The following is a 16,226-nucleotide window of genomic DNA, read 5'->3' as shown; positions in this document are numbered from 1 at the left end:
GGAGTTCTCTGTGCTTCCTGGATTTGGATGTCTGTTTCCTTCCCCAGATTAGGGAAATTTTTAGCTATAATTTCCTCAAATAAATCTTCTGCCGCCATTTTTTCTCTTCTTCTAGGACCCCAATGATATAAATGTTACTATGTTTGATGGAGTCACAGCCTATTCTCATCATCCATAGTTCTTCTTTCTCTCTTCAGCTCTTTTCTTCTTTGTTAAACTTCATTACTTTTTATTATTCTATCCTCTATAACACTTATTCAATCCTCTGCTTCTTCAATCCTTGTAGTCATTACATTCAGATGATTTCGAATCTCAGTTACTATATATTTTCATTTCTGATTTTTTTAAACTCTTTTATCTCTGTGGTAAGAGTCTCCCTGATGTTGTCCATATTATTCTCAAACCCAGTGAGATTCTTATAATTACTGTTTTAAATTACTTATATCTGTTTTGATTAGCTCTCTGGCCGTGACCTTTTCTTTTTCTTTCTTTTGGGATGGATTCCTCCATCTTGGAATTTTGTGTAGGTCTCTGTCTTCTTCTCTGTGTCAGAAAAGCATGTTGTGTTTCCTGCTCTGAAGAGTAATGGTTTTATGAAGAAAAGATCATATAGTGTCCAGGCCCTGTTTCTTCAGCAAGGGTCTCTGGTGTGTGCCTGGAGCACCCTGCTGCTTTATTTCAGCTACTTATCCCTCAGGTCAATCATCTGCAGAGGCTTTTCTTGCCTGCAGTAGATAGTGTTTGGACTTCAGCCAGAGTGTAGTGGTTTTAGCTAAGCATGCTCTGGTCTACTTGTTAAATAAGACCTGATGTGGAATTGAAGCCTTGCAGAATTCTATGGTCAGTAGACATTTTGTGTGCGGGGGTTTGTGCTGGTCTTCTGGGAAGGGGCCTGCTGCACTGGTCCTTAGGCACACTTGCCCAAGAAAACCAGCAACAGCAGAGCACAAGGGATGGGACTTGGTGTAAGTAGGCTAGGCAGACAGTGTTGGTGCTGTGCAATTTACTGAAGGAGGGAAATGACGCCAGCCTGCTCCTTTATCCCTGGGGAGGGGTCTCTGTGCTTGCTACTCTTGGTGAAGCACTCCCAGAAGAGTGAATAATTTCTCCGCATGTGTCTCAGGTGTTTTTCAGATTGCTATTTTCATGCAATCTGTCTCTAGGTTGCTTGCCTGCCTGAAGCAGTGCAATGCCCTTGGGGCTTTATCCCAGCCAATCCTGTTGACTTTTAAAACTCCAAACTTTAGGGACGTGCTGTGGCACGGGCCTAAACTGGTCTCCTGGGGGAGGGTTTTGCAGCACTGGGATGGATACAGGTTTGACCAAGAAAGGCAGTCATGCCAGAACACGGGAGTGTAGGATTTGGAGCAAAGCAGGCTAAACAGCCAGTGTCTGGTTAGTTGCCCTCAGCAGGTGTCTCTGTGCCTATGCTGAGGAGCAGAGGAGGGAAATGTTAGCACCTGCTAACTCTTTTGTTCCCAGAGAGATGACTCTGTGAATGCCACCTTTCACAGATAAGCTCCAAGAAGAGCAAATAGTCCCATTCCCCCTGCCCCCTACTCCCCTGGCCATGCTCCTTAAGTGATCCTCAGATCATATTGTCTGCCCTGGGGTTGCTTGTCTGCCTTATCTCCAGAAATAGGGCAGTGCTTTTAAGACTATCACAGCCAAGCCTGCCAACCTCTAAAACTCCATTCTTTGAGCCCCACTTGTTGCAGAAACTCATGAAAATCATCCCCTCTCATTTCTCAGCCAATGGCTTTGGGGAAGTGTTCTCTTATATGTTCCCCCATGTGTTCCATTCTCTCTGTGACCACAGCTCCCTCCCCTCCATGGCACCTCCTATCCATTTCTCCCCCAAACTGCATCACCTCAGAGGTGATTTGGTTAAAGGAAGTGGAGTGTGGGGCTGTAATGAAGATGAGGACCTCATCTAAGGTCCCTTTTCCCCTTTCACTTTAATCAGGGATGCTGCTAAACAGAACGTTGCCTGAAACAAGAATTTGGGAGGTGGTTGCACCAGTTTTTTCCACCGAACTCTTCGCGGGATTGACTGGTCAAGCAGAATCGCCCTCGGTGGAAAGTGAGGACATTGGCCAGAAGACGATGATGAAGAAGGCGATGCAGGACTCCCAGACTGGCACCAGCACAGTCGCAGCGAAGATGATGTAGCCAGCACCACAGGCTGATAAACCTCGGCTGCATGGAGAGATTGGCCACTGAGGGCTGTGCGGCCTGATCATCCCGTGGTGGAAGGCAGACTCTCACACCTCCATCTCCAAGTCAAAGGATGGCCAAGCCATGAGGCCAACTTCTCAGGGGTCTCAGGATGTCAGTAGACTGGGTCTGAGGGCAACCCCCCAAAGCAAACCCCTTCCCCATATTTAAGTGCCCTTTCTAGTCACACATAATTAGAACTCTCAGATACAGTGTGGGTTAATCAGAAATGAGGGTGTCTTACCCTTGATGATTTCTTAAAATTAGAAAAATTAAAAATGATAAGTAGTGTAATAGAATTAGAATCATATCAACAGTTCAATCTTTTTTGCTTTTTCTAAATGTCTTCCTTTTGACATATAGGCTTAATTATTTTCACATGGTTTCTTACATTTATATTAAGGATATATTATATGCCTACTAGGGATATAATAATTTAAATAGATGAATATTTAATTATAACTTTTTAATTTAAATGCCGTTACCAGTAAAGTTTACTTACTGTGAAATGTTTTGGGAGTTGGTAAGCCAAATTCATTTACTCTCCCTACAAATTGATCTCTACAGAGACCATGATATCTCTTTATGCTAAGAGGTTTAACTGATGGCACCCATGAGCCTTTATATCTGTTACAAGCCCTCTTCTACATACATAGCAAATTAGAATACATCCATTATCATGGGCTGGAATTAGCCATAGCACATTTGATTCATATTATTAACATGAGTCCACATGAACCAGTCACCATTCCAAACTGATATAAATAACAACAACAAACCTTAAAATCACCTTAGTCAGTAACCAGTTTTCAGTAAAGCAAGTCAGGATTATTTTACTGGGTCAACATAAACAGTCAAAGTCCTATTCTTCCCTTTCTTGCTGCCATTCAGAAATGATCAAGAGGGAAGCATAATCAAAGTCGCTGTGAACCAGGCTCTCTTCTATACCTTGTAACATTTGCAACTCTGACAATGCTAATTTGCTAATTACTGATTTAAATTCCTTTCCCCAGAATTAAAAGTCAAATTATAGGTTTCTGAGAGATGTTTCTATTTATTGGAGCACATCAGGTTACCAGTAAAACAAAACAGTGTAGATACAGAGCCTGTTATCTTATTGGAAAGATTAGAGGCTTTATAACCAAATGAATTTAGGTCAGATTCTGCTTCTAACAATTATACCACGGGCATTGGCCAACCTTATTTTTCACATCTGTAAACTGGTAATACCCTCTATCTTGTAATGTTATTATGAAGCACAAGCAAAAATGTATATAGAAAGTTGGGTTTTTATTAATAAATAAAAGTTGCTTAAGATACAATAATGAGAATTCTTAAGAACATTCCACTTTCTTCTGTCACTATCAGAACTACACTTAGTGAGGGAGACATTTTTTCACCAACTTAGTCTTAGTTGGGAACATAGCTGTAGCCTCTAAGGAGACATGATTTGGCAATGTTACTGGTTGTCTCCGATGCCAGATGAGACCAACCCAAGTGAATGGGTAGTACTACCTTGAGCTTGTATCATTCTCTCTTCTGTAAGTCTTCCCACTCCTATTTGTAATGTTTGTTACTACTCTTGAATCCTTGTTTAACTTAACTACATTCTCTGTATACTTCTTTTTTTTTTAAGATTTTATTTGGGACGCCTAGGTGCCTTCGGCTGCCTTCGGCTCAGGTCATCATCCCAGCGTCCTGTGCTGGGATCAAGTCCTGCATCGGGCTCCTTGCTCAGCGGGGAGCCTGCTTCTCCCTCTGCCACTGCCTGCCACTCTATCTGCCTGTGCTCACTCTGATAAATAAATAAATAAAATCTTTAAAAAAAAAGATTTTATTTATTTGTTTGAGAGAGAGAGACAGAGATAGCGAGAGAGAGAGAGAGAGAGCATGAGTGGGGAGGAGGGTGAGAAGCAGGGGGCCCCAGCGCAAGGCTCAATGCCAGGACTCTGGGACCATGACCTGAGCAGAAGGTGGACGCTTAACTGACTGAGCCACCAGGTGCCCCTGTGTATACTTCTTTTTTTTTTCTTTCCTGTGTATACTTCCTAAGGAAAGTTCCATATTACCATGCCATCTTTCCTTTATATTTGCCTAACAGTGTGTCAGATATTTATTTATTCATTAAACAGGTAAGTGAGTGCTCACAATGGAGCCAGGCCCTTATTCCAGATGTTGGATATGTGTCAGGTAATAAAACAGTAAAAAATTTATGCTTTGTGGAGCTTAGATTCTACTGCACATAGGAAGTACAGAATTCAATTCTGGTTGCATAATAGGGACAAAAGGATATTTTGATCTTTCATCTAAATCTCTTACCAGTTTAGCTGGAAAATTAAGATAAGTAATTTGATAGATGTGCTTTCCAACTTTGCAGTATTAAATACACACACATATACATGAGAATCTCTACATTATCTCTTGTTAATCTTTCCAGTATAAATAGAATTTATGACTTGTTTTAAGAATGCATATTCTTCTAATCATCTTTGCCTTCAAACTCATAAGCATATTATAAATCCAAGAGATTTGACAATAGAATTTTTTAATGGTTGAAAAATAGTAAAAAGAAGTTTTGAACAATAAAATGAAAATTTATACCATTGCAGGTTTGCCTTTTTAAACATGGCACAGCTAATCTTTAATATACATTTATAAAAGGCACCAGATGTTAACAGGGTAAAGAATGCAGGAAATAAAAACTAAGCCACTTGCCCCAACTTCCTTTTTGTACCAATGTATACATTTTAAGGCAGATGCTTTCCCGTGCAAAATTCAACAGAAGAAAATCAACATCATGTTACAAATCCACACATTCTCAGATTTTTTTCAATATCATTTGTTGGGATATTTATGATAAAGCATATTAAAACATTTTTTCCTAATGAAGCTTAAAGAGGTTGATGAACAATTATTAAAAATTATTTAGAGATTTCATTATAGACCCCTCATAGAAGATATAGAAAATCAATCTTTTTTTCTTGTTTCTTCTTTCAGAAATGTCCATATCAGTTTGTTTACTATGTCAGGTTGTTCTTGCTGAAGCCAATGACTGACTTCTGACAATATAGTTAGCCTGAAATAATTTTTAACATAAATCTTTGTGACTTCAGCCATCTCAACCTCCATAAATGCGTCTTTCTCTCCCCACAGTAGTAGTGTTGGAATGGTCACCATGTGATGTTTGAGAGGCAGGCAGCTATGAAAACAAAACACGTGGATTTGAGACTCATTGTAAAAGTTAAAGTAACATTTTTCCATAATGTTCCTTTAAGCCATATAGTCTCAAAGGAGGCTATATCACCACCAATGGCGTGAAAATCGATTCTTGTGAGAGTGAAAAAAAAAAATTTTTTTTAATGTATAAGTCATGGATATACACATAGTACATAAACAGATATTAAAATTTCATGGGGGGTAATTTAGGGGAAAAAAATGTCTAAAAAGGCTCCTTAAGGAGGTGATGATGAAAAAATGGTTGAGAAACACGGTATTCTGTTGAGAAACAGGCAATCAATCTATACAATAAAAAATTTAAAAGGCTATTTAAGAAAGGGCTCAATAAAATTTTTAATTGGGTGAGTGCAGCAAAACTTGTAATAAAGATTATAAATTAAATATGAAATTCATCACTATGAAGAATAATTTGCTTTAAAAGGATACCAGAATTTCTGAATTGTGTGATGAAAGAGTTTTAAATGGTGTTAAATATATTTTAAATTGTTTCTTAGATACATAACATTTTATGTGAAATTGGAACTAAAAATTCAGAAAATATATACAGCCTAAACTTTACTATTAAATGACACTATATTTATGTTGCAGGAAGATTATTTTTAAACAATGATTTATTGTGTATTTTCTTAAAGTATAAAGAACAAAACCATACATAATTCCATAATAAAAGATAAACTTTTGGTTATTTTCTATGCATATAGTTGAATAATATAGAAATATATATATTTATAAATATATTAAATATAAAGATATATTTATTTATATATTTATATAAATCTATAAATAATATTATGATAATTTATATGTGTATAAAATATAATATATGCAAATGAATAATACATGCAAATAAATGTAATTAAACATGCAAATCCATGTAAATTAAATTCATATTTAATTTTTAAGTGGTTATAATATATTTATGATATATTTATATTTTATAATTTATTAACTATATTACATATGAATGTATTTATATTTACATATATAAATTATATAAATACATAAATTATATGAATATAATATTTATATAATATTTAAATAGCAATTATATAATATATTATAAATATATTATATTAAATGCAATGTAATATATTTATAATATACTTATGCACTTATACATTATATATTTATTTATATATTATATATGAATATAAATATAATATAAATATTAGTGTATATCTATTAATAACATAATATATAACATTATAAAATGAGAAAATTCTCAAGTTATAATTCAATATGAGGTGTGAGTATGGATATTGTATATAAATTGTGTATATTTATTGAACTATATATATTTATATATTTTATTATTTATATTTATACATCATTATATATTAAGTATATATTTATATATGAATAACATAATATATACTTAATATATAATGATAAATAAAATATATAAATATATATAAAGTTATGTATAAAATTATATCGAGAATTTTCTCATTTTATAATGTTATATATTATGTTATAATGTTTTTCAAAAGTAATTATAAGAGAGAGTATTTTGTGGTTGTTATGACCCATAAATGACTATTGTCGTATAAATGAATGTTTAGATGATATCATCAGTTAAAACAAGGGGATGTTTTCAGTGATGCTATAATGAGCATTTCGTGCCTAAATCTTTTTTGGCATTTCAGATCATTTCTTTCAGGTAGAGCCATAGAAGTGGAATTCCTGAGCTAAGGAAAATAAATATTTTTAAAGCTTTGAACACCTACTACTACACTATTTTTCAGAAAGGTGGGATGGATTAGTTACATTCTTGTTGACTAAGCATGAGAATGAACATGTCACTAGACACTCTCCAGCACTGACTTCCATTTTTGTTAGTTATCAAAAATAATGACTTGTGGCTACTTGGGTTTGATAGGATGCTGCTAGAACATATGTTCACTAAGGACTTAACATTTGACTCCCATTCAAGTGGCCATCATTTGATTATAATGTTCTTAAAAATTAATTTCTTTGTGAATGGGTAAACTAATAGAAAAATAAACTTTATACTTAATGTTGATACATGGATTGCTATACAAACGTGCAAGTCACTCAAATTCTAGAGGTCATAAAATATTCAAAAATAAAACATTTTATAACAGTTACCCACATATTTAACAATATGTGAGCATCTAATAATTGAATCAGTAACGTAAAAGGAGTTTTAAAAGACTATGGACTCTGAAAAACAATCTGAGGGGTTTGAAGTGGTGGGGGGTGGGGGTGGGAGGTTGGGGTACCAGGTGGTGAGTATTATAGAGGGCACGGATTGCATGGAGCATTGGGTGTGGTGAAAAAATAATGATACTGATATGCTGAAAATAAATAAATGAAAAAAAAATTTTTTTTAAAGACAACGAGTCAAAAAACAAAGAAAAAAATAAATTCTTCACTCATATGTGGAATTTAAAAAACAAAACAGATGAACAAAGAAATAAAAAAGGACAAACAACAAAAAACCCAGACTCTTCACTGTAGAGAACAAACTGGTAGTTGCCAGAAGAGAAGTGGGTCAGGGAAATGAGGGAAATAGGTGAAGAGCACTGAGTAATGTATAGAATCGTTGAATCACTATATTGTATAACTGAACCTAAAAGAATACTGTATGACAATTATAGTTGAATTAACACAATTAAAAAATAAATAAAATTTTTGAATTACAAAAAAGAATAAAAGCAAGAAAAATAGAAATTCATCACCAGATCAAATTGGGGATACAAGGGAGAAGTTTCCAGAAAATGAAAAGAAGACATATTCTCTGGTCCTGGGGTTTTAAATCGCTGAACTTCACATGAAATATATTACACTTTTTTTTTTTAAGATGTATTTATCCAGTTTAGAGAGAGTGTGCACGTGAGTGGGGGGAGAGACAGAGGGAGAGAAAGATTCTCAAACCGACTCCCCACTGAGCACAGAGCTGAATGTGGGACTCAATACCACAACACTGAGATCATGACCTGAACCAAAATCAAAAGTCAGATGCTTAACTGACTGAGCCACCCAGATGCCTCTGAAATATGTTACATATAAAAGAAAGTATCCACCAGGAATGCCTGGGTGGCTCAGTCATTAAGTGTCTGCCTTTGTCTCAGGTTGTGATCCGGGAATCCTGGGATGGAGTCCCACATCAGGATCCCTGCTCAGTGGGAAGTCTGCTTCTCCTTCTCCCACTCCCCTGCTTGTGTCCCCTCTCTTGCTGTGTCTCTCTCTGTTGAATAAATAAATAAAATAATAAAAAAGGGAAAGTATCTACCAAAAACTTGCTAGAACTAATACAAGAATTCAACAAAGTCACAGGAGAGGATCAATTGACAGAAATTTGTTGCATTTCTATACACCAATAATAAAGCAGCAGAAAAATAAATCAAAGAATCAATCTCATTTACAATTGCACCAAAACCAATAAGATACCTAGGAATAAATCTAACCAAAGAGGTAAAAGATCTGCACTCTGAAGACTATAGAACACTGATGAAAGAAATTTAAGAGGACACAGCAAAATGGAAAAATACTACAGACTCATGAATTGGAAGTACATTGCCATATTACCCAAAGCAATCTACACAAAAGACCCTAAATAGCCAAAGCAATTCTGAAAAAGAAAAGGAAAGCTGGAGGCATCATAATTCCAGATTTCAAGCTATATTACAAAGCTATAAGAATCAAGACAGTATGATAATGGCACAAAAGCAGACACATAGATCAATGGAACACAATAGAGAACCCAGAAATTGATCCACAGCTATATGGTCAACTATTATTCAACAAAGCAGGAAAGAATATTCAATGAAAAAAAGAAAATGTCTTCAACAGATAGTGTTGGGAAAACTGGACAGTGGCATGCAGAAGAATGAAACTGGACCATTTTCTTAGACCATTCACAAAAATAAATTCAAAATGGATGAAAGACTTAAATGTGAGACAGGAAACCATCAAAATCCTAGAGGACAACACAGGCAGCAACCTGTTTGACCTCAGCCATAGCAACTTCTTACTAGACACCTCTCTGGAGGCAAGGAAAACAAAAGCAAAAATGAACTATGGGGACTTCATCAAGATAAAAAGCTTCTGCACAGCAAAGGAAACAGTCAACAAAATAAAAGGCAACCTACAGAATGGGAGAAGATATTTGCAAATATTTTAACAGATAAAGGGCTAGTACCCCAAATCTGTAGAGAACTTATCAAACTCAACACCCAAAAAATAAACAATCCAGAGAAGAATTGGGCAGAAGATATGAACAGATACTTTTCCAAAGAAGACATACAAATGGCTAACAGACACATGAAAAGATGCCCAACATCACTCATCATCAGGGAAATACAAATCAAAACCAGGATGAGATACCACCTCACATCTGTCAGAATCACTAAAATTAACAACACAGGAAACAATAGGTGTTAGGATGTGGAGAAAGGGGAAATCTCTTATACTGTTGGTGGGAATGCAAACTGGTGTAGCCACTCTGGAAAACAGTATGGAGCTTCCTCAAAAAGGTAGAAATGGAACTACCCTATGACCCATTAATTGCACTACTAGCTATTTACCCAAAAAAATAAAAAATACTGGGGCGCCTGGGTGGCTCAGTGGGTTAGGCCGCTGCCTTCGGCTCAGGTCATGATCTCAGAGTCCTGGGATCGAGTCCCGCATCGGGCTCTCTGCTCGGCAGAGAGCCTGCTTCCCTCTCTCTCTCTCTGGCTGCCTCTCTGTCTACTTGTGATTTCTCTCTGTCAAATTAATAAATAAAATCTTAAAAAAAAATAAAAATAAAAATAAAAATAAAAATAAAAAATACTGATTCAAAGGGGCACATGCATCCTAATGTTTATGGCAGCATTGTCAACAATAGCCAAATTATGTAAACAGCCCAAATGCCCATCAACTGAGGGATAGATAAAGAAATTATGGCATATATATAGATAGATAGATATAGATATAGATAGATTGATGTAAATATAGATATATAGATATAGATATATCTCACCATATATACCACCATATATATAAATATATAAAAATATTTATATATAACTATATAATATATAATAAAATATTATAATATATTATAAAATATTATATATTATAAAATAATATATAATAAAATATTACTCAGCCATCAGAAAGAATGAAATCTTGCCATTTGCTATGACCTAGATGGAGCTAGAGTATATTATGTTAAAAGAATTAAGTCAGTTAGAGGAAGACAAATACCATATGATTTCACTCATGTGGAATTTAATAAACAGAAGAACATACGGGAAGGAAAAAATGATAGAGAACAAACTGAAGGTTAATGGATGGAGGTGGGTGGGGGGTGGGTTAAGTGGGTGATGGGCATTAAGGAGGGCACTTGTGAGAAGCACTGGGGTATTGTATGTAAGTGAATTCTACTCCTGAAATCAATTTTAGCATATATGTTAACTAAGTAGAATTTAAATAAAAACCTGAAAAGAAAAAAATAATTAAAAAGTATGTACAGGGCGCCTGGGTGGCTCAGTGGGTTAAGCCGCTGCCTTCGGCTCAGGTCATGATCTCAGGGTCGTGGGATCGAGTCCCGCATCAGGCTCCCTGCTCAGCAGGGAGTCTGCTTCCTCCTCTCTCTCTCTGCCTGCCTCTCTGCCTACTTGTGATCTCTGTCAAATAAATAAATAAAATCTTTAAAAAAAACAAAGTATGTACAGCATTGTGGCTACAGTATACTGTACTGCATATTTAAAAGTTGCTGAGAGAGATCTTGAAAGTTCTCATCATAAGAAAAATAATTTATAACTCGGTATAGGGACAATGCTAATTAGACTTTTGGTGATCATTTCACAATGTATACAGATATTGAATCATTACATTGTACACCTGAAACCGCTATAATGTTTTAAGTCAATCATACCTCAATATAAAAAAATAAGCAAATAAACAAGCAAATAAATAGTAAAACATTATTTTAGGAGAGTATGTTAAGCTGAAGAACTTATTGGGAAAACACTTGATAAAATATATGTGATTAAAAATTACTAATCTTACTAAGTATAGAAACAATTTGAAAAATCTAAAAACTGTAACAAGTAGTAACAATTTCTGGTCAATATTGCTAATTATCCAACCTATCAAAATATATTTTTAACATACTTATTTCAAATAAGTCTGTTTTACCGTATTACTTTTCCAAAGTCTGAATTATCAGCTGATGTATAAGTATTAAACCAGCAATTTCCAGAGTGTTATACACTCCATCCTTACTTTTCTATGTGGAAATATTTTACTACTTTAAGAAGACACTGTAGAAAACAATCGCATCAATATACTCACTACCAGCTTAAGAAATAAAACACTGCAAATATGATGACACCTTTCTCTTGACCTTTCCTTGATAACATTTTTCTTCTACTCACCCTAAGGCAGTAGTTCTCAAAGTGTGGTCAACAGACAAGAAGCATCAGCATCACCTGAGAACTTCTCAGAAATGACAACACTTAGGACCCATCCCAGACCGAATGGTGGGGTACAGCCATCTGCGTTTTAACATGCTCTCCACGTGATTCTGATACACACTATGGTGAAGAACCACTACCAAAGGGGAATGACTAGGTTGAATTTAGTTCTTATCATCCCCATGATGTTTTTAAACTTGTATTGTGTGTATTAAGATACCTCTCCCCATTCCTATGGTTTCTTTGAGGAGTGGTTTTCCTTAACCCCTCCTGGATCATGTTCCGCCCCTGAATGGTGAGTGACAGTTGCTGGTTCAGGGCGTAGAACTAGGTGGGTCTATCAAATATGTCCTGAGAGTAAGAAATTCAATCCCTTTCTCTTCCTCTCTCTACCAGATTTGTGGAAGGCAGTGACTTGAGAGGCAAGGGAAGTAGAGTTCGTTCTGCAAACTTTTCCACAGGTGATCTGTTCTAAAGTTTAGACTGGCACTAGAGCATTAGCAAGACCATTCTGGTTCTCATATTAAGCCATAGTCTCTCCTTTATCAGTAATGAAGGTGATAGTTTGGTTTTCATTTGCTGACTCTTGTTTGATTTCTGAACTGGCTCAGAAATTGAGCAGGAAAAAGGGGTACTATTTATCAGCTCTTCCCTAATACAGTACATATATTTCTATAAACAATAGATGGAGGTGTTTTACATTTTTTATAACTTCACATAAATGATCTAATACTGTACATATTCTTCCACAACTTGCTTTTGTGCCTTAATGTTTTATTTTTAAGATTATCCATTGATGATACATTTAGTCTACTCCATTTTCACTCCCATATAGAATTTCATCTTATGATTATACCACAGTTGATCCATTGTCCTGTTAATGGCCACTTAAAATTTTCCAATTACTTTGATGATTCAGATAATATTGATCTTATTCTTGTACACTTGTGCACTTATGGAAGGTTTTCTTAAAGTACATTCCCCAAACAGAATTGTTTCCTCAGAGAATATGGACATCTTCAACTTTAGTCAATATTGTCAAGCTGTTTTCCAAATGGACTGTAGGCTCCAAAGCAGTATGTAAGAATTCATCTTCCTCTACACCATTGCCAACACTTGTTCTCGAAAGTTTAAATTTTTCCATTCATTTGAGATGGAATACTTCTCATTGATGTAGAGATTGTTCCCTAAAACTTCTTCCATTCCACTATAGTGATAGAAAATCCAATTTTCAGTTGGACTAAGGGCCACCCAGAATAAAGACTGAATACACTTGCAAGCGTTCTTGCAGCAAGGTGAGGATATGTCATTTATTAGAAACAATGTGTGCATCTTCTAAGTTGTGTCCAGTATGCCCGCCCTTCCCGTCTTCCCACTGACTGAAATGTAAACATGGTGGTGAACCCTCTTGCATCCCAAGAACAAGGGCAACACCCCAAGGATGGCAGAACAAAACATAAAGTGCCTACATCTCTGGTCGAAGAGTGACTTAAGAACTCCATGACTTCATGGAGCACAGCCAATACACCAGCCTAGACTTTCACTTGTGAGAGAAATATATATATTTCTTTATGCTTTTATTTTAGATCTCTATTACAAGCAGTAAAACTTATATCCTATATCTGACTATTAGTAAGTTTGGGCATCTTTCAAGTCATTGACCATTTAATTTCTCTTCTGTGAATTGCCTTTTTATATCCTTTACCCATTTTATGTTCTTTATCCATTCCATTCTTTATAAACTCTAGATATTATTAGTTCATGATTGATTGTGTATTGCAATTAACTTTTCCCCATCTAAAGCTTGCCTCTTATGGTATCTTTTATTATATAGATGTTTTTCATTTTAATGTAGTCAAATTTATCAGTATTCTTCATAATTTAAGCTCTTTGTGTCTTATTTAAGAAATCCTTCCTACCTGAGGTCATGAAAGCTTTTTCTTACTTTCCAAACATTTGAAATTTTTGCTTATCATATTTCATTTTTTAAAATTTCCCTAAGGTTGGGGCACCTGGGTGGCTTAGCGGGTTAAAGCCTCTGCCTTCAGCCCAGGTCATGATCCCAGGACCCTGGGATTGAGCCCCGCATCGGGCTCTCCGCTCAGTGCAGAGCCTGCTTCTATCTCTCTCTCTCTCTGCCTGCCTCTCTGCTACTTTGTTCTCTGTAAAATAAATAAATAAAATCTTTAAAAAAAAATTTCCCTAAGGTTGATTTCTTATTTAGTAAGAGCTAGGAATCTAATCTCATGTTATTCTATTTGGATATCCAATTGTTCCAGCAACATGTATGGAATATTTTAACCACTGGTTTAAAATGTTCTATGTCATAGCAAGTTTCCATATGTACAGTTCCATTTTGGGGCTTTCTTTTCTGTTCCATTAATCAACCTTTCTATCCCAGAGTAAACTCCATATTTTATTAATTTTAGATTCTCATTATAAGCCTTAATATTGGATAGGGTTAGACACCCATCTATCCTTTTCTTTAAACTATCTTGGTCATCCTCAGCCTTTTGTTCTTCTATACAAATTTCAGAATCAGTTTTTCAAGTTTCATTAAAATTTCTTATGATTTTGATTGAAATTACATTTATAGGCAAATTTGTGAAAAATCAACAACTATGATATTGAAGTTTTTCAATCATGAATATGATAAACCAGGACTAATTTTCACTGGTTTACAATAGCAAGTCTTTATGGATTGTTAAAATATTAAAATATTTCTCTACTGATTAGTAATTAGCTACTGCCCTTAGTCTGTATTCTTTACTAATTCCAATCAACTTTGACAATCCATAAAGGTGATCTTTTGTTAGATTCATTCCTATATACATAATTTTTTTTTTGCTATTATAAGGGTATCTATTTTTAAAATGTGTTTCCAAATTATTCATTTATAAGATCATATTTTTGTATATTACACTTACATATATCAACTTCGCTGAACTATTTTTGTTTGAATAAGTTTTCTGTAGGTTTTTTTTCTAGATAACAACCACATTATATATGTATTGATGGCTTTGTTTCCTGCTTTCCTAATACTTACACTTTTCCAGCTTTTTTTTTTATATGGCTAAGACCTCCAATACAGAGGCAGTTATAGTCACCAAGTTTATCTTTAGACTTCATTTTTTTTTAAAGATTTTATTTATTTATTTGACAGAGAGAGATCACAAGTAGGCATAGAGGCAGGCAGAGAGAGAGGAGGAAGCAGGCTCCCTGCCGAGCAGAGAGCCCGACGCGGGACTCGATCCCAGGACCCCGAGATCATGACCCGAGCCGAAGGCAGTGGCTTAACCCACTGAGCCACCCAGGTGCCCCTAGACTTCATTTTTGAAGAAAATGTTTTTCAGTGTGTCATCATAAAGTCTGATATTTGTTACAGGTTTCTGGTAGACAGAAGTTCCCTTCTGCATTGTTGTAATAATGGAACCATATTGTGATTAATAGAAAGACACTAACAGACACAGAGAATATCAAGTTTAATGGCAAAGGGAAAAGAAACCTACAAAGGTGGTTTTATAAACAGAAGATAACATTATTCTATCAGATAGAGGAAGGACTTCCCAGATCTTCCAAAGTTTCCCATGGCGATACAGCTATTGGACAATACCACAAAGTATTTTCTGCTTTTGGTATAGGCTTTTTATTCTCTTGGTCCTGACTCCTGGAATATATTTTTATGTGCCTGCCAGCTGCCCAAATGCAAAAAACCAGTGCAAAAACACTTTCAAAACCTTATATTTTTTTCTTGGACAATTAAGTAAAGCAAAGGTTAGTTTCTCAAACTATCCCTGCAGGAGATTCTGGCTTATCTAGCTTGAGGCCCAATTTCACATCCTCTGTTTCTAGATTACCAAGAGCTGTTACATGAGTATGTGTTGAATATTATTGAATCCTTCTTCTTAATTTTGTTTTTTAAAGATTTTTAATATATTTATTTGAAAGACAGAGAGAGAGATTGAGAGAGCATGCACAAGCAGGGAGGAAGGCCAGAGGGAGGGGGAGAAGCAGTCTCCCCACAAGAAGCCCTACATGGGACTTGATCCCAGAACCCCAGGATCATGACCTGAACAGAGGCAAATGCTTAACCAGCTGAGCCACGCAGGTGCCCCTTAATTTATTTAGATGATCATTTTTTTCCTTTTAATCTGTTACTATGGTAAATTAAAGTAATGAATTTTAATGCTAACTGGTTTAACTTTCAAAGCATGCTGGATTCAGTTCAAAATTATTTCATTTTGCATTTATGGATCATGTTCATAATGTAGTTTGACCTATAATTTTCCTGTTTTATACAGTCCTTGTCTTGTTTTGGAGTGAAAGTTATACCAGCTTCACAAA

The 16,226-nt window shown here is 35.4% G+C and overlaps 1 protein-coding gene across 1 annotated transcript in view; it reads right to left on the bottom strand.

The window, feature by feature from the left end:
* Nucleotides 1–2,714: 2,714 nt before the first annotated feature.
* EPHX4 (epoxide hydrolase 4) overlaps nucleotides 2,715–16,226 on the bottom strand; it is a 45,309-nt gene continuing 31,797 nt past the window's right edge. Inside the window, exon 7 of the mRNA XM_059137551.1 lies at nucleotides 2,715–5,416. Within this exon, the coding sequence (XP_058993534.1) occupies nucleotides 5,185–5,416 (232 nt within the window). The 3' untranslated portion in view covers nucleotides 2,715–5,184. The remainder of the gene's footprint in view (nucleotides 5,417–16,226) is intronic.

Source organism: Mustela lutreola, chromosome 10, assembly GCF_030435805.1.
Source record: "Mustela lutreola isolate mMusLut2 chromosome 10, mMusLut2.pri, whole genome shotgun sequence".
Classification (NCBI taxonomy): Eukaryota; Metazoa; Chordata; class Mammalia; order Carnivora; family Mustelidae; genus Mustela; species Mustela lutreola.
Note: the sequence above shows the minus strand (reverse complement) of the source record. Positions and strands in the feature narration are given on the sequence as shown.